At 45.3% G+C, this 17,654-nt stretch overlaps 2 protein-coding genes across 2 annotated transcripts in view; both read right to left on the bottom strand.

The window, feature by feature from the left end:
* LOC139303667 (uncharacterized) overlaps window positions 1-9,340 on the bottom strand; it is a 31,285-nt gene extending 21,945 nt beyond the window's left edge. The window contains exons 1-20 of the mRNA XM_070927506.1: window positions 8,832-9,340; window positions 8,480-8,801; window positions 8,306-8,374; window positions 7,112-7,310; window positions 6,668-7,017; window positions 6,321-6,446; window positions 6,035-6,232; window positions 5,709-5,849; window positions 4,994-5,258; window positions 3,873-4,049; window positions 3,582-3,748; window positions 3,303-3,446; window positions 2,999-3,174; window positions 2,651-2,823; window positions 2,317-2,541; window positions 2,076-2,185; window positions 1,183-1,398; window positions 628-757; window positions 315-528; window positions 37-184 (exon numbers count right to left, since the gene is read on the bottom strand). Of these exons, the coding sequence (XP_070783607.1) occupies window positions 37-184; window positions 315-528; window positions 628-757; window positions 1,183-1,398; window positions 2,076-2,185; window positions 2,317-2,541; window positions 2,651-2,823; window positions 2,999-3,174; window positions 3,303-3,446; window positions 3,582-3,748; window positions 3,873-4,049; window positions 4,994-5,258; window positions 5,709-5,849; window positions 6,035-6,232; window positions 6,321-6,446; window positions 6,668-7,017; window positions 7,112-7,310; window positions 8,306-8,374; window positions 8,480-8,801; window positions 8,832-9,340 (4,059 nt within the window). The remainder of the gene's footprint in view (window positions 1-36; window positions 185-314; window positions 529-627; window positions 758-1,182; window positions 1,399-2,075; window positions 2,186-2,316; window positions 2,542-2,650; window positions 2,824-2,998; window positions 3,175-3,302; window positions 3,447-3,581; window positions 3,749-3,872; window positions 4,050-4,993; window positions 5,259-5,708; window positions 5,850-6,034; window positions 6,233-6,320; window positions 6,447-6,667; window positions 7,018-7,111; window positions 7,311-8,305; window positions 8,375-8,479; window positions 8,802-8,831) is intronic.
* Window positions 9,341-13,076: 3,736 nt separating this feature from the next.
* On the bottom strand, window positions 13,077-17,111 carry sult2st2 (sulfotransferase family 2, cytosolic sulfotransferase 2). Its single transcript, XM_070926935.1, has 6 exons — window positions 16,917-17,111; window positions 15,856-16,067; window positions 14,464-14,590; window positions 14,112-14,206; window positions 13,802-13,982; window positions 13,077-13,625 (listed from the first exon to the last, which is right to left on the bottom strand). Exons 1-6 carry the CDS (start codon window positions 17,053-17,055, stop codon window positions 13,516-13,518), a joined length of 864 nt encoding a protein of 287 aa, XP_070783036.1. The 5' UTR covers window positions 17,056-17,111; the 3' UTR covers window positions 13,077-13,515.
* Window positions 17,112-17,654: the final 543 nt, after the last annotated feature.

Genomic DNA, 17,654 nt, shown 5'->3' with positions numbered 1-17,654 from the left:
GCTTCTAGTAGGGGGGTAAATTCTTATAGAAGCCACCTGAATGAGTTCCAGGACAAAGTGCGTGTCTTTGCTGTAGAGTTCGGTGGAGAGGCGGTCCAAGCTGCGGCCCAGCCTGTCCTGGTGGACCTGCATCAGCTTCCGGCCCTCAGCATTCAATTCCACACCGATCCCGAACTCACTCTTCCTGTCGGACAAAAAGGCGAGGCCGAAGAGGAAACTGCATATCAGCGGTACTTCTTAGGAGCCACATCTGACCAAACAAGGTCGCGATACTTTAATGGACATAGGGTAAAGGTGGCATCATGGCAACAAACCTGATGTCATCAATTACGGCTCTTTGCACATCTATTGTGGTCTCTTGGCAGCTGGCAGCATCTTTTTCGCTAGAATCAGACATTTCTGCCTGCTCTTCGCCCTGGCCCCCCTCGCTGCTGGCTTCTGATGCCTCTCCGTTATGCAGCGAGGCCAACTCATACAGCTCCTCTTCGTCCTCTACCTCCTCAACCTCGGCGTCTCGCTCGCCGTTGACTAGAAGAAAACATTACGCAATTGAAAAAGAAATAAGAAAGGGGAACTGGTAAAGTCCTCTAATCGCCAGAGTACGAAATGAGCACTACTTTCAGTCACCTCGTTGCAGGCTCTGGTGGAGATGGGAGGAGGAAGCGAAGCTGCTGTCCATGAAGTTGTCCTCGAGATACTCGTCTTCACTCGTATTTAGAGCTGACAGACTGCTGCTCTCAGAATCTATCAAATTAGACTGAAGTCAAGGGAAAAAAAACATTAGATGCCAGGAGTTTGCCAGGACCAGAATAGAGACAAGACAGAGGAACAGTGAATTTACAGCTATATAACATGGCTACCCCTATATGTACTGTATGTATCAGGGCTTATATATATATTTTAGAAATATATTAGAAATTCATTCGATCAATGTGACTTAATGGCTCTTGGTGGTTGAAAGTGCTGTATGGTCATGGCAGTAGTGTTTTGGCATTACACGACCCAGAGATCACCGGTCAGTTACACTGGGACCAGTTCCTTCTCTGTTTATTTCACTGGTTCTGCTCCTCTTTTTCCCAAGAAAGATGTAGTCAACACCGTATGTTTAGAATAATATACGTATCAGGCACTGGTGTTGATATTTGTCAGTCAAATATATTTTTCCTGACTTGGTGTTCTGACCTTGGCCCGTTCCACAGGTGCGGTCTGCGTGTCGTAGATTTGGCTCTGTGGCAGGCTCAGCTTTTTCTGGTAGTCTTTGACCCAGTCTGTGATGCCCAGGAGGATGCCCAGCCGGTGCAGGCAGTTCATGTCCCTCGGGTCGGAGCGGGCCACGGTGATCAGGACCTGCTTGGACATGGCCTGGCCCAGGACACGGGAGAAAGGCTCCAAAAACACCTGGAAAATCACAAACACAAACAAGATTGTAAAAATTGCGGCAAACCCCCCCCCCCCCAAACAAGTGAAAGGGAGCTTTAAGTCTAAAGTGACCAACAAGCCAGGAAGCGGCTGTATCTATCCGGCCAGACTGACTTGCAGGAAAAGTCTGTGGTTGGCATGACAACTGCAAGACTGATAACAGCCACCTCCTCAGCAATTTAGGTGAGCAGATTAAATTCACAGGCTACAGCTGCCCACTCTGTTTGGTCAAGGAGACACTGAAATGTTGTTACAGGCTGTGTTTGTTTGTTGAAAGCTGTGCTCCATCTGTTTCCCAATTATACACTCGACATTTCAAAAGAAATCAAAGCCCAGCCTCAATATCTACACTCTCCATACTTACAATGTCTGTCTTTTTTGAATTGCTGTGCATGACAGCTCGTGATGCTCTACGCCTACTGGTCTTGAGTTAAGCCTAAATGCGCAGATTATTAAATGCACTGATTAGATTTCAAGTAGAACGAGGGGTGGCTCAGGGATATCAGAGCCTGAGTTTCTATTTCCTGTTGAGTCTTCTTAAGGATGAAATTACAACAGCCACTTGGGACTGTCTGCTCTCACCATCTTTACTCTGACACCCAAACAAAGCTTCGACATAACAGAAGGCATACGATTTGAAGTGCAGTGATGCTGACCTGCTGCAAAAGAGCCCGGCAGGTTCTGGTGGGGATTCGTCTCAAACACGCCAAGAGGAACTTGGCCACTCTGCTGTAACACGACACATCCTCTTCAGCCTGGGACAAATCTAAAGGACACAAACCTTCTTTTAGCAACGACGACACGCTCGCGCTGCGTCTGAAACACCATGCATTACCTCAAGTTGTTAATATGTCCGTGCCATGAGGGAATTAAAAGTGAGCCCTGAAGCATCAGTACCTTCTTTAGCCACGGCGGCAGCCAGGGAGCTCTGCATGTGATTGGCCAGGAGGGCTGTGGGAGCGTTGACGACGCCATCGCCCACCACCATGGACACAAGGTGGCCAGCTGTGCCGACGGGGTCCAGGGTCATGGCAGCGCTGGAGAAGTGCTTGTCTCCTGTGTGTGTGGTGATCCTGAGCAGCAAGCCTGGCGTCACCTCCAACGCTGCCAGGCCCGTGTTATCTGCGTTGTAAGGAAATTAAAAGAGTTTTGTAAGATGAATTAAGCTTTCACTGTACAGAAAGAGGTGTAGCACATTTGCTTACACAAGCTCTTTGTGGCTGACTCCCACCTGTGTTTCTTTCGATGAAATCTTTGAGGGAGCCATGAAGGGGTTTAAAGACCAGCTCCCACTGGCTCCACTCGCTTACATCCTCCAGCAGAGGGCAGGAGAGCAGGCTGGCCAGGGCCTGTGCCTTGGACATCTCACCTAGGTGCCCCACTGCCTCACACCCGACTTCAACACTGTTCATGGGGGTGGGGGAATAATAGAATACTGTTCAAAAGACGCTTACACATCACATTTCAAGTTTCAGTCAAGTATAAAAATAACCCTGATGATGTCATAGGGACGTCATCAGGGTTATCTTAGCTGGGGCTTAAAAACGTGGGAACCGATAACACACTTGCTAACCTTGACTTGCTGTGTTTGGCAAACAGGGCCGACTCGTAGTAGACCTGGCTCAGTCCTCCTCCTCCAGCCAGCCCTCTCTGGCGCTGGACCAGGCCCGCCAGCATGTGCAGGGTGCCGTAGCCCAGATCACGACTGTCCCGGACCCTGTAGTGGGACCTCAGCCCTGACTCAATGTGGGAGAGCTGGCGACGAAAAAAATAAATAAAAGGCAGGGGGATGTTAACGTTCCTTCCTTCTGTCACCTTGTGGAACATTTATTTTAAGAGTTTTAGTACTTAAAAGTGTACATGTGTGCCTTTAAATGGCTCACTTCATCTGGGTCAGTGGAGGTTATGTCGCCACACTGGTTGATGAACTCAAACACGTCTTGTCTGCTGGGTCTGAAACCATTGCACCCAAGTTGCATGCTGCCACTGCCCAGAATCAAGGTAGTCCCCAGTGTGTCCTGCAGCAGCTGCACACAACCAGAGACAAATGTTGATCTTACCACTGTGGCGAGATGAGGGCATCTTTTCAAGACCTTAGATCTATATTTCACACTCATACAGACTCATAACAGTTAAATAAAAAAAAAGTTTTAGGGATGTACCTGGGTGTGTTTTACCAGGAACTCCAGAAAGCTGCCTTGCTCTAAAGACAGGAAATCTTTGACCTGAAAGTGTTTGGTCAACTTCTTCTCCAAAGAGGCCATGTGGGCCAAAGTGATGGTTGAGCTCTGAGAGGACAGGCTGTCTTTAAGGTACTGCTTCACTTTGACTGAGAGACACAAGAGCAGAAATGTCTGTAAATCGCAGGCTAACGTGGATCCAAGATCCACCATTAGTAGACATTGTCAGGCTAGCTTATACATGTGGCAGGAACATTCCATCGGCACTAATACCTTCGCTGGGGAGGGATGTGGCGGGTTTGTCCTCTTTTGCAGTTTGTTCGGTGGTTCTGGACGCCTTATCTTTGGGCACCAGGTCCTGTGGGACGGCCAGGGAGCCTCCACAGATGGCCAGCTGGAACAGAGGCTTTGCCAGTCGATTATCTGACACCAGCAGCAGGAAGTTCTGGACTTGCTGGATTGGAGAGTGACGCAAAAGCTATGTATTAGAGACGAGGTCATCGCAGACACGACTTGACGGCTGAATATTGAGTACTGACATAAAATGAGCACATGGAGTTTCTTTTGTTAATGTGTAAACATATTACAAAGTTTTTGCATTTAGGAAGGTGTGGAGAAAATGTGTAAAACGCATACGCCAGTTTGTTTCTGCCTTGTTTACTGGCACAAATAAACCCTAGAAAACAATCTAAAAGACTTTCCTAAAAGCTGAGTGGCTCTAATAAACTCGGCAAGTACGGAACCTGAAACCTGTTCAGCATTTCCACCCTGTCTTTGCTGCACAGTGCTGTCTCTAATTAGCTCTAATTAATGCTACATGCATACAATGAGACAATAGTGTGCTTCCAACTTTTCATGTCAGGATATGATGATGGTGGGAGACAGATGGGGGGGGGTGAATGAACGGAGGTGTTCATGCTAGCACGTTGGCCTGGATGTTTTATAATGAATATTATTGTAATGATGATGAAAAATGCCTACTATGTGACAGACTGCAGTTAAGAAGGATAAATCCTCCAGGATGAAGATAATTCCAGAATATGTACAAGTAGGCGGCTGTCAAGATGAGTTAAGCCACGAATCTAATGTCTCGCCAGTATTCATCAGCTAGCAGTAACTTTTTTTTTCTTACGCCTTCATTGGGGATTAGGAGATTGCGAAGGCTGACATTTTGTTAATGAGTTCAGAGCTGGAGAGCGGCTCTGTAACTCCTTGTTACCCCCGGGTGATGGCTCATGGTGGGAGGCTTAGTGGAACTATCACCCAGCAGTCTAAAGCAGCACAAGACACAAGATCAGGGTGTCACAACCACTGAGCTCCCAAAAAAGAAAGAAAAAAAAAAGAAGAAAAGCCTCTGAGCAAGATGCATCTGAGGAAGCATCGGATTCATTAACCCACCTTGGCCATCCTGGGATTGAACAACCCCTCTGCGTTTGAGAAGACTTCCAGCACTACCTCAGCCGCCGGCATGGTAGCGTACTTTTTCCTGAGGTCCAGGCCGCCGGTGGAGGGGAGGGCACCTGCCCCTTGCACTGGCTCCAGCACGCTCTCCTTTATCTTCCGCAGACGCTTGTAGGCCTCCTCCTCCAGCTCTTTCTGGATGGCCTCCCTGGCCAGCTCCATGGTGGCGTGCTCACATCGACTCACCTTCATTAAGGTCTGAGAGGGAGCGTTTAACAAGCTGAGAATTAAATACAATATGCTGCACACAATATCCAACATTATTTTCTACCAAAGTACACACCCAACAACAAACTGAAGTGTGCCAGCACTCGTGGATCAACCGTGACGGCACGCAGCCACAAAGCACACAGTGGTGAACTAGCAGCACACACTGGAAATAGAAAGTGGCTAAGCTGAAACTATGGATTTAGAATAGTGAAACAAAGCTGTGTGCTGCATGTACATTTTCTCAGCAATGGTCTCACTTGCAAAGACCACCGTCACGGTGTTTTTTTGTTTTTTTTACCTAGTTGCCCCTGTAGGCAAGCATCGCGCCGTCAGAAACAGTGAAAATAAAAATGTGCAGAAAACATTCTGCTGAATACATTTTGCCCTCTGCTCGTCGGTAAACAACTGCGGAGCGCTGCAGTGGGTCGTGTCTCTTACCGATATGGGCAGCCCGACGCTGTGTATCCTGATACCCAGCTCGTAGGGGGAGTCACAGTTGTAGTGGTCTGCCAGATACTTCATGAACTCAGCCAGGTCTACTTTCACCTTGCTCTGCTTCTTCCGAAAAAGGCGAAGTTGCTAAACAGTGGAGACAGAGTGGACACATTCGGGCAAGTGAAAAAGTTGGACAGAACCCCCATACCTAAAGCTACAGGAAACTCAAACTCCAGCTACAAAAAAATAACAAAAATCTAATCTCCAATTAGTTCGGTGGTATGTTTGGTACCTGTCTCCTCAACCAAATCCCTGTCATTGTGTCGCACCTTTAAGATGTCTATTGTCTCGATCTGGTGGATATCATCGTCCTTAGTGTTACTGTCAATCTTGAAGATCCGGTGGATGAGGGGGAGTTTGCAGAGGGGCCCCAGGTTCAGCTCTTCGTAGCGCTTCTTGTCCTTCAGGCCAGCCAGTGACTGGCCCAGCTCGTACAGGGTACAGATGGATGACACTGCTTCAGTAGACTGACAGAAAGAGCGAACGAGAAATACTTCAATAGCAACCAAAACATCCAGATTAAAACTGAGTATTAGCAAACGCATGTTTGCCAACCTCTATGAACATGTTGATCTCCCTCATGATGTACTGGAGGCCTTTGAGAGCCGGAACGGTCCAGGGACTAATCCTTCCTGCTTCCAAAGAGGGAATCTGCATCAGCTCGCACACCCTGGATATCACCTGGATAGATGGGGATTGTAGTGTTTTAGGAGGAAACACCTTTCAGTAGCTGAAAGGGCCCATGTTAGACCCCCAGAACAGATCTGTCCAGCAGCAACAATTTCTCAGATTTAACAGCGTCATGGTTACCATGAACTTAAAAGGTACCCAAGTGGAGTTGGTGGCGGTAATACGCCAAGAAACACCTATTGAGTACAAAAAGGTGTCCTCTCCCTCCTCACCTTCTCTTTGGTGACCAGGTCTCCCTCTGCAGCGATTTCTCGTATCACATCTTCCATCAGACTGTTGACGGTGTCCTGATCCAGGACCCTCCTCCCCCCTTGGAGCTCCACAGCCTCTATTGCCCGCATATTGGCCCCATGGACCTCTCTCAGCTGGGCATGATAAGCATCTCTAAAGGCGGGGGCGCCGCCCTCTCTCTGGGCTGTATCCCTTATTCGGCTCTTCTTCTCTTTGGTCGAGCTCGCGTCCGCCGCCCCCAGCGCCGGAAAGTCGGGGCCAGAGAGGAAGTTGGACACAGTGTCCCGTTGCTGCTGTTCATTTTCAGGCTCCCTTGCGAGACCTTGTGCGGCTGCGGGAGGACATGGCGACACACATTTGTTTTAGAAGCGACAATCTTTGTTTACTATCATGCATGAAACTGAACTTGGTCGTGTTTTTGGCACCTGCAGTTGTCTGCAACAGAACAGGCTTGGGATCTGCTGTTGGTTCAGATTGAGTGGGCAGCTTCCTGGTGCCAGATGCCTCCCAGCTGTCGTATAGAGACATGTACTGTGCGAGAGGAAGCTGTTCACCATACTGCTGAAAATAGCAGGTTTTGAGCTGGTCCATCGACGGAGCACTGAGCTGGTACTTCTTCATCACCTGGAACACATCAATAAAAGGTCAAAGGTCACAATCCTAACTATATCCAACTTATTAGCTTCATTTCTTTTCATACTTTTGAAGGTTTGTTTCCATCAGTAATGACTATATGCATTTTCATTGAGATAGGGCACAAAAAAACCTTGATTTTCTATCAGCCAAAACTGACCATGCCAAGTAGCAGTAGATATGACCCCCATATCAACCCAATGTGCCCAGTTTTTCGTAATCTGGGCGTAATTTTGAAACGCTGAATTGTTGCGACATGAGGCATTTCAAGCTTTTGTTTTTTTCCGAAGGGTTTCACAATAATTCGAAGCGGCGGGCCAGGCACCAACACCAGAAAACCAGTGACTAATCAGTTCTCAAGCGTCTTCTTTAAAGCCATAGCTGACTGGGCTATTCACAAGCGGCTCCCCTGCTTACGTCACTCCACAGACCTGACTCTGACGGACCAATCAAATGACACGCCCCCTTTGCACGCCCTGGGCTTGTGGTCAAGCATTAGTTAAGGGATAAGGCTGGTGTTATTTTGGATTACTGAGCCTTCTCATTGAAATGAAACTTTGTATTCGTGATCTGTTTTTTAAAAATGTATGTCTATAAGATAGGCTCGGGAAGTATTGAGTGACCTTTAGCAGCAGATTCGAGGACTGCACAAATAAGATTTAACAGGCATTATTTTAGATTCTGACGTTTGTTGTATTCAATGGATTAGAGAGCGACAGCAAGCTAAAACTCCTGTTTTGTTAACACGCTAGCGCCAGCCTCAGTAGCATTGTGGACCCCATGCCTAACCGATGTGAAATGTCTACTCTCCTTCTATCATGGTAGGCTTGTATCAAGGTAAAGACGCGCTGTCCGGGTCACAACAAGCAATAACTTCAATTAGAATTGTTGCTTTGCCATCAAATGTACTGAGATGTGCATTAGAAAGAAATGCTAACACAAAAATACTCAGTGGTCTACATATAGTATCTTTCTACATAACTGACCTCTAAGACCTGCTGGTACAGCTGCTGTTGGGTCAATTTCTCCGCTGGCTTGGGCACAGTAAAGTGTGGCTTAACAGGAAGACAGTGGGTGGGAAATGAAGAGTCAATGGAAATCAAAGAAGGACCCAAAAAGTTAAATCTTGCCTGAGGGGGAGGCTCATAGTGAGAGCTGACCTGTGGAATGGCAACACTAGGAGTGCTACTCCTCTCAACAAGGGATTCGGTTCTCTGTGGCGTCGCAGGCCTGCTGTTCTCTGTAGCCTCTGCCGACTTCCCAGGTACAGGCTGGTGGATCGTATGGAACACCACTTCCCCTCTCACAACTAGATCATCTTTCAAAGATGTTAACAGGCAGGACATTGTTTTGAAGCCCAAAGAGGCCAAGGCCAGGTTGTGGTGGTATTTCTGGCTGTAGACTATAGCCACTTTCTTCAGAGGAATCCCGCCTGGATGTTCTTTCATCATGGCCACAACGTTTTCCAGAACCTTCTCGATCCTCTCGTCGTCTTCTGTTACTTTTGCTGACGCCCCAGCTGCAGCTCCAGCTCTGCTTTCACGTCGATGGTTCTTGTGAAACACCAGGTCCCCCTCCACAACCATATCCCTATCCAGAGAGCCTACCAGGCTAGCCATGGAGCCGAAGCCCAAGGAGGACAAAGTCAGGTTCTCGTGGTATGTCTGGCCGTAAAATATAGACAGCTTTTTAAGGGGGATCCCCGCCGGGTGCTGCCTCACCATGTACACTATATTCTCCAAGACCTCCTCCATGTTCTCGCTGTCCTCTGTAGCTTTTGTAGATGGCCCAGGTCCAGCCCGCTTCACGCGGCGGTGGGTTTTGTGAAACACCAGTTCCCCCTCCACAACCAGATCCTGATCCAGTGAGGCTACCAAGCTAGCCATCGAGTTGAAGCCAGTGGAGGACAAAGTCAGGTTCTTGTGGTATGTCTGGCTGTAGAATATAGACAGCTTTTTAAGGGGGATCCCCGCCGGGTACTGCCTCACCATGGCCACTATATTCTGCAGAACCACCTCCATCTTGTGTTATGCTATCGGAGGGGGGAAAAAAGAGACCACCATCAACAAGTAGTTAACCAGTTTAAAACACACACAAACCACACACAGACTGATCCTTAATGTTAGTGAGGGAGGAAAAAGAGGCAGATACCTATATACTGGAAACAACTATCAATAGAAGGGCTGAGTGCTGTTTGAAATGGAGATACTGGTTTCTTAGTTAGTTTAGTGTTTTAACTCATTGTTTTGGTTTTAACATGAGGTGGCCAACAACACGCCTCTAAACAAATCCTAGCGTCGCTCCACATCAATAAGTTTGCATGGCGATAATGTGTCAGTGTTTACAAGTGGCCAAACAATCTGTTATTGTAGGTTTAAGGCCACCAACTATTGTCATTATCCCCCCCAAAAAAATATGCCAAATGTCTAAATGTATCAATGTTTAAAAAGAAGAAAGAATTCAAGAAAAACAGTTGAACAATAACAGAATAGAACACTGCCGATAATTAGCAATGTCTCCTTATTTGCTGATTTAGATGTTGAAATATGTGATGGAAGAATAAGACAGCCTGTCCAAACATTTAACTCGATTTGACAATGTCAAATATATGTGACAGCTTTGTACTGTAATTCAATGCCCGGCCCTAGTAAATATTCTTGTCGATACTGAAAAAATACTAAAATTGCAATACTGCAACTCCCTCACCTTCACCAGATTAAACAGCCCTTTGAAACCAAGTAGCCAACACAGTCAAGCACAATAATAACAAAGGTGGATCATTTTCCCTTCCAACAGAGGCACACCCAATGTACCATTTGTGTTTATGGCTGTGCACAGCCATAAAAAGTCGAAATAGTTTACACTTTTCATCTTGCCAAACCATACCACGAGCATTACAGAAAGAAACATAACTGTACCAAAACGCCAAAACAGCGGTGCTGCTTATTAGCCTATGCATAACATTCCCAACATATATACAGAGGCACGTGGACAAACTGGAGTCAGCAGCACAAAGTTGCATGAAGAGTAAGCAGAGTGAGTCTATCTTACCTATTCTTTCAAACAACAAGATGTGCAATTCCTCTCCCTCAGCAGTTGCTCATCACTGTGTGTAAAGCAGCAACCTTCCTGCTTCAGCTTATAAACCAACCAAGTCCAAGTTAAAGCCCATTCAGTGTGTCACTAAGGAACCTAAGGAAACGAAACACAGGTTAAGATGCAGCTTTGGCTCTGTGGACTCCTGCATAACTGTGTGGATACTTATGTCAACAAGCTAGCACATCGACTACCCCACCTCTTTTGGTAATCGCCCTGTTCCTGTTTTTCACCTAACAACAATGACTAGAAGGCACTGAAGAGTTCACAGGGCCATAGTTCTCTTTGCACATTCTGTGCTGTTTCATTTCCTTCTGTCTGCCAGTGTCAGTAAAACTGAGCAGATGGCAAAATCAGTGCTACTGCAATCAGTGGTACATGGAAAAAGGCAATGGTGACCCCCCCCCCCAGATTTGTTTCACGTTCTAACATGTACTTTCAGAAGCCAACCTACGCTGACTCAAGTGACATCACTTGAGGCACTTTCGCGCGGCCTCCCTTTGGAGCTGTATACAACATTTCTCACATATGTACGGGCTTGGACGTGTAAAATTAGTGGAGCCCCCCCTATAACTTCTACATTTTGCATCTCTACATTAGCACAGCAGCAATGTTGGACGACATAGCACCCTTTCAGCCTCCTTAAGAAGGGGGGGGGGGGGGCTAATGCAAATGATGATGAGGACAAGGATGATGACATTTTGTCCCACAGCTCAGGCTCATGACACTTGGCAACTGACCCAGCATAGCAGGTGGTGATGCTTTTGCTTGGCTGTAAGACTGTATTCTCCCTTGCACACTGTTTGAACTGTCACTCAGCTTTCAACAATATTAACGTTACATTACAAAAAAAAGAAAGACCGTACTTAGCAGGTAAAACACAGCATGTACAGACAGCCACTCAGGACTATTTACTCTGATGTAAATGTGGAAAACATGTCTCAATAGTTACATTTCTCTTCCATTGATAACGCTGACTAACCGTTAACGTTCATTTGAATTCCCCACTTAGCTACAACATGATGCTAGCATGACTTAAAACTAGGGGGGGAAGTTATAACAATGTGCCTTCTGGAGCAAAACGTGAAAAGAAAAGATGGCACAAAGGAAATTTTGGAGGTCAAAGGAGCATTTTCAACGAACCTGATAAGAGTTTCAACACGGCCAACGTTAGTGAACGTTGACAGCTGGAGACACCTGTCAGACGGCAACGGTACTGTAACGTCACTAACGTCACTAACGTTAACTTGTCTGGCAGGAGGAGCGGGTGCAACCAGGTACCTGCCCCCGACAAACTAACTGACTGTTACACCAACTAACCTAAGTTACGTGCTAGCAATACTTAAAAACTCCATGGCGACACCAACTGAAATAGCCGGGGAAGTATGGCTGACTGACCTGTTATTGTGCCAGACAGTTCGGGTGCCTTCATTAAACATCCCCAGTCTCTGTGCTGAAGGAAACAACCATGGCAATATAGAGCCAATGGGACCACTTACTCCAGCTAGCGGACCTGCTATGCTGGCTAACGTTAGCAAATAATACCAGCAGTATTATGATATAACTTTAAATTAATCACATTAGTCAATCAATAACGAGCGTCAAAATGGCCAGTGTCACAGTATTGGCATTTCGGATACTTAACATTGTGGCGATTAAGTGCCTTATGGTACGAAATTAAGAAGCGAAACTCATTAGGTGTTCATAGTGTTCGCAACTGCTAGACGGCTACCTAGCTAACGCCATGCTGCATTCAAGTTATACGACAAGGATGGTAAATACGAACCTTCTACTCAAGAAAAATGCTCATGTATAAGAATTGCTGGTAAATATCACTCACTTCAGTCACAAAGGTTTGTTCATCCCAGCGTTCTGGTTGGTGGGCTATTCATTTCTTGAGATTTGGCGTTCTGCCTCTGCCCCCTGTTTTTTTGTGAATGTTTATCACCAATAGTTAATATAGTGACATAGAAAGCTAATCTAATAAGGTATGTATTTCAGTCGCTCCGCGTCACCCATTTACTGTTTTTATTTTCAGTGTGAAACACAGAAGATTCACTGCAGACAAGTGGACAACTTTCAGAGAGCTCTAACTGAAAATATATGTCTGACGGTTTTTCTCACCGGTAGCATGAATGCAGCATTGAGTGACATCAATATTTGGCAGGATTGTAATCACAACAGTTTAAACTTTGTTTTAGCACTTGGTGGCCAAATGTTATGGAAGATTTAAAATGCCTCGATTAAAACACATCAAACAACGAAATAAAGTGAAATACAATGCACACTGTTTTTCTTTTTGTTGTATGCATTTACTGTGTCATACTTCAATGAGAAACATGTTAAGTTACATACTTAGAGTTTTGTCTTTAATAACTGAATTGGTTTTTTTTATTGTGACATGAATGAAGGACGAAATAGACCGGCCAATACTAAATGCAAAGCGCTGTCATTGGTTTTCATGAGGAGGTGCAGGGGAGCGCTTTCTTTTTTTGAAAAGGGATACGCTCTGTCCATGTCAAAATGAAAAACAATCTGTCCGATCACAGTTTATCATCGTTGACGCGATCAGCAGTTTGATAACTAGTAATCAACACTTCAATATAAAATGGTCAGGAAAATGTAAACATGGGCCATTTTAACCATTTGACCAAACGCTCGTGGTGTTCATTTATTTATTCCAGATTGCAGATTTCAATGTTTTATACTGTATGTGACACACTCACCCTATTCATACATCAAATGACGGACAGCAATATCAACAGATGAGGACTGCAAATAAAACATACATAACATGTAATGGTCTCTGTAGGTATTTCTGAAGGGCAGATGATTAAAATAGCATAGAAAAGCTAAAGCATACAAAAAGGCCATAATGGTCAGAATGAACAGTGCTGTAGTTATTAACATGCGTTAGTATGGTAATTCTGTACTCGTGAATGTGATATCACTTCTGATAAATCTTGGTTATTGATAATAGGATCAGTATGGCCGTAACACAATACAATAAAACTCCTCAGAACATTTATGGGTTTTACAGGTTTCTGTGTGTCACGGTATGGTGGAATGACTTTCATCAAGTCTTTTCATTAGGTTTCTTTTAATCCCACACAAACTTATATTTGACATCTTTCATTTTGTCCTTGTAAACTGCATCAAAGTGCTCCGCTTCGGCCAGTGTTAGTTGGTTTTTCCAGTCTCCGGCAATCCCTGGAACGCAACACGCAAACAGAGGAGTCAGGTTACATTTGAAGGAAAGGTATTTTAAATTGTGACCCTATTTTATATGATTGGTTTTGCTCACTAGAAACACAGTATGTCATTTAGTCATGCAGTCAGTCCCAGTAAATGTCGTTTGGCTCTATTGATCCACTCTTGAAACTGACCTTTCCGGAGAAATTCGGACTTCGTCTGGTCCATGACTTCACGAGGAACTGCAGAGTAGTTGGACATGTCGTTCTGCTTCATGTTCTTGAACAAACATCGGTCCGCTATCTTCTCCACCACCTCAGTGTCCAGAGATTTCTCCAAGAACTGAGCGATTCTGGCCACGGAGTCCTTCAGGTCCTGCGCCACAGAGAAAAACAGGCCGTCTCATATTCCTGCCGTGAAGGTGCGTTTTGAGTAACTTCATGGACAGATTGGTGCCGTCGCAGATGTGTTTGGGGAGAAAGTTCCAAAGGTTGAAAATCTCACCATTATCATCTCTTCATAGGAGATGTACATTATCTGCTCTTTATCTTCAGCATTCAGCCAGCTCTTCACATGATCAAACCATGAGCCAAAGATAACTGGACAGGAAAAAGAAAGTCACAATTATTCCTTTATCATGAACAAATGATAACTTTAATCAATTATAAAAAGGTCACTCCTTTGCATTAAACTTCATGGTCTTTGAACATCACCCATATTAAATCTTGCCACCAGGAGAACGACCACAGCTGTTCCATAAAATACAGGTCAGCTGAGGGTTCATGACACTTACTGTGATGTGTATTGTGTCATGAATAAATGCTGTATATTGCATGGGTGCGACAACAAGAACAACCTTTTCCTTCAAGGAACTTGTGGAGGAACTCGCCCTGCAGGCCTGGTTTTACCAGGAAGGATGTTGTCCCGTAATAGTGAAAGGAAGACGTAAACACATCTTTGGGGTTCCTCATGACATAGACGACCTGCAGTGACGATATGACATGACATCCATTAATCGTTTTAAATACAACTACACTCAACCCTTTTCGGTCTTCAAACATGCTGTGTGTGATATATCACATGACATTTCATCTGTGTGTCTGACTGTACCACGTGTTAAAGAAAGACAAAGCCCATTTCTATGGCAGCTACTCTGTCTTCTCATAGCACGCCAACCACAGGTGAAATAAATAAAAAGATTAGACCTCTGGTCAGCGTTGAAGTTGGGTGGAGCTACGCGAGGGATTATAACGTAAATTATTATAACGTCACAAAACTATTAGATTAGATTAAATTATTAGAATGATAACAGGGTAAGTCAGGACGGCTTGCTATTGGCCAATGGCGCAAATTTGCACGTGAAAGTTTACCAAGACTTCCTTCGCCTCAACAAGCCAATCCACACTGCAGTGATTCCATCACAATGAAAATTCGATTCTGCTGAGAAACTTCACCACTTTAAACGCTGCTGTGACCGAGGCCATAACTGTCAGTGCTCTTTTATGATCGCTGCTGCTATCAGTAACGCAACAGCTGCCACTACTCTCACTACTGCCTCATTTCCACTGCATAGCACGCTCAACTTGACTCGCTTTTGGTGGCAGGTACTTTTCTCGATTTTGTTTACCACCGCAGACAGAGCCCCCTCCACGTGGGCGGCATTCTTAGCTGATCGTCATGGCGACGCCACGTGAAACAAGGAGGAAGGGATGGTGTTCTGATTTCAACCAAACAGAGGTTTAACCAAAATTGCAGCCCCTTATTGATGGTAGCTTGGCTATTTAACAATAGCCGATTTGTGAAGGGTGTCCCGCGTCACGCAAGCGATGATTCTAGTGGCGATTCTCCCCTCGACCCATCAGTGGTCTGCAGTGTTTTAACTCCACCTTTTAGTGTCGGCTCAGCTCGCTTGGAACCTCGACCGCGGTGATACAGAAAAAGAACCAGGTACCAGGTTCTACCCACAACTTCTGCTAATGGAAAAGTAAAAAAGAACTACCACCTTATCGGCCACACATCACATCATAGCAACCACATGGCACTGACATAGTGACCACCTAAACTACTTCTAAACATTTCAAGCACCCACGCTTGCGTGACTGGATTCCATCTTGGCTCATGTAAAGTCCCCTAAACTCAAACCTCCGGGGTGTCTGCTGTATCAAACTGCATCACAGGAATTAGAACGTACACACTGCCACTTTGAATGCCTGAACGACCCATGACACAACCTATACGGCCGATCTACCTTTGGTTTCACTTCAAAGAAGGACGGCGGCATCATGTTGTATTTGAAGTGCGTAGTAAACATGCGCGGAGACGGCCTCTCCTCCAGGTTAAGGAGGTAAGCCCTGCGCTCCTCCAGCCAGGGAACACGGTCCCAGTTAGGGAGAGACTCCACCGAAGCTGGATCTCCTCGGCTCATGATCAGAGGGATGATCTCCTGCATCCAAGTCGTACCTAAATCAAGGACACAAGAGGTTTTCTGAAATGCAGAGTTACACTAACGACTAATGCACACTGGTTCTATTTAACTTTTGATCTAGCTCTTATTCTGGCTCTTAATGCTACACGTGGTGAATTCTCAGGCCCAGTCTCAATGTCCACTCTACGTCCTCAATATAGCCAATGGTTTCTCTCTCTTTTTTCTTTTTTTAATTCCAATTTAAACTGCAGACTAACACGAAATATTACATCTTAACGATCCAGTTTTGTGTCATTCGTGATCTAATAGTGAATTCCCAGTTAAAACTCAGTGGTAGTCTTTGTCAGTTGGATAGGATGACGCCCTACTTGAGGGGACAAACATGGATGTAATAAGTAAGTAATGACTAGTCCTGTGCCGTTCCACATCTAATACAGAGGAACTGACAGACACCTACTTATTTAATAGCAGCTGTCATTCTCGAGTAACTTATTACCCAGTGAAAAGTAAGTATATTTACGTCGTAACAGAGTAAATGTAGTCTATTGTTCATAAGCACAATATACTTTGTACGTTGCGAGAGGCAACGGCCGAGACACGTAACTAGGAGGCAGCAGAGCTTTAAGCCTCCTAGCTAGCAGGCTACTTTTTTTCCTCCCCACGACACTATGAGTGCGTGTGCCAAATGATTGGGCTTTTTTTATGTTAACGTTACATTAATGTAAAAAAAAAAAACATCCACTTTTGAGTCGCGGTACTTTACTTTAAAACTTTCTATTACTTTCTATTACGCGGTACAACGATTTGGGAGCCACGTCTATATACATTTAGCGTGAAGAATGTGCTCGGTGCCGCTGCTCACTTTCATCAGGTCCGCGGCTTACCTGACTTGGGGTACGTTACAATGACGATATCCTCCGGCCGAAAGGTAAACTCCTCGCAGAACTTCAGGCTCTGCGGAGAGTGCAGAGACGAGGGTATGTACACCCCCTTGTACAGCGTGTACAACTCTGCCTCAGTCATAGTTCACGGCGAGAGAAAGGAGCAAGCTCGGGCGGACAGACACCCGTACTTCCTGCTGTTCAGCTGGGCTTCGACTGCTGACTGTCTTGTACTCTCTCTCTCTCTCTCTTTCTCTCTCTCTCTCTCTCTCTCGCTCTCTCTCTCCATGTTGGTACAAAGTTTGATTGCTCCCAGTGGAGTTTAAGGGAACTTTGAATTCTGTCCCACTTGCACAACATCCAGGGTGGTGGTGGATGTTGTGCAATTGAGGGTAACGCTGGTGGGGAAAATGGAAACATAGGCTTGTGCTGTTCATTCATTTATTTCTTTGCTCAGCAGATTTCAATGTTTTATACAGTATACAGCAATATCAACAGATGAGGACTGCAAATAAAACATACTTAACATGTAATGGTCTCTGTAGGTATTTCTGAAGGGCAGATGATTAAAATAGCATAGAAAAGCTAAAGCATACAAAAAGGCCATAATGGTCAGAATGAACAGTGCTGTAGTTATTGATAATAGGATCAGTATGGCCGTAACGCAATACAATAAAACTCCTCAGAACATTTAAGGGTTTTACAGGTTTCTGTGTGTCACGGTATGGTGGAATGACTTTC

Source organism: Enoplosus armatus, chromosome 20 (assembly GCF_043641665.1).
Source record: "Enoplosus armatus isolate fEnoArm2 chromosome 20, fEnoArm2.hap1, whole genome shotgun sequence".
Classification (NCBI taxonomy): domain Eukaryota; kingdom Metazoa; phylum Chordata; class Actinopteri; order Centrarchiformes; family Enoplosidae; genus Enoplosus; species Enoplosus armatus.
This window is presented reverse-complemented; position numbering and strand designations above follow the sequence as displayed.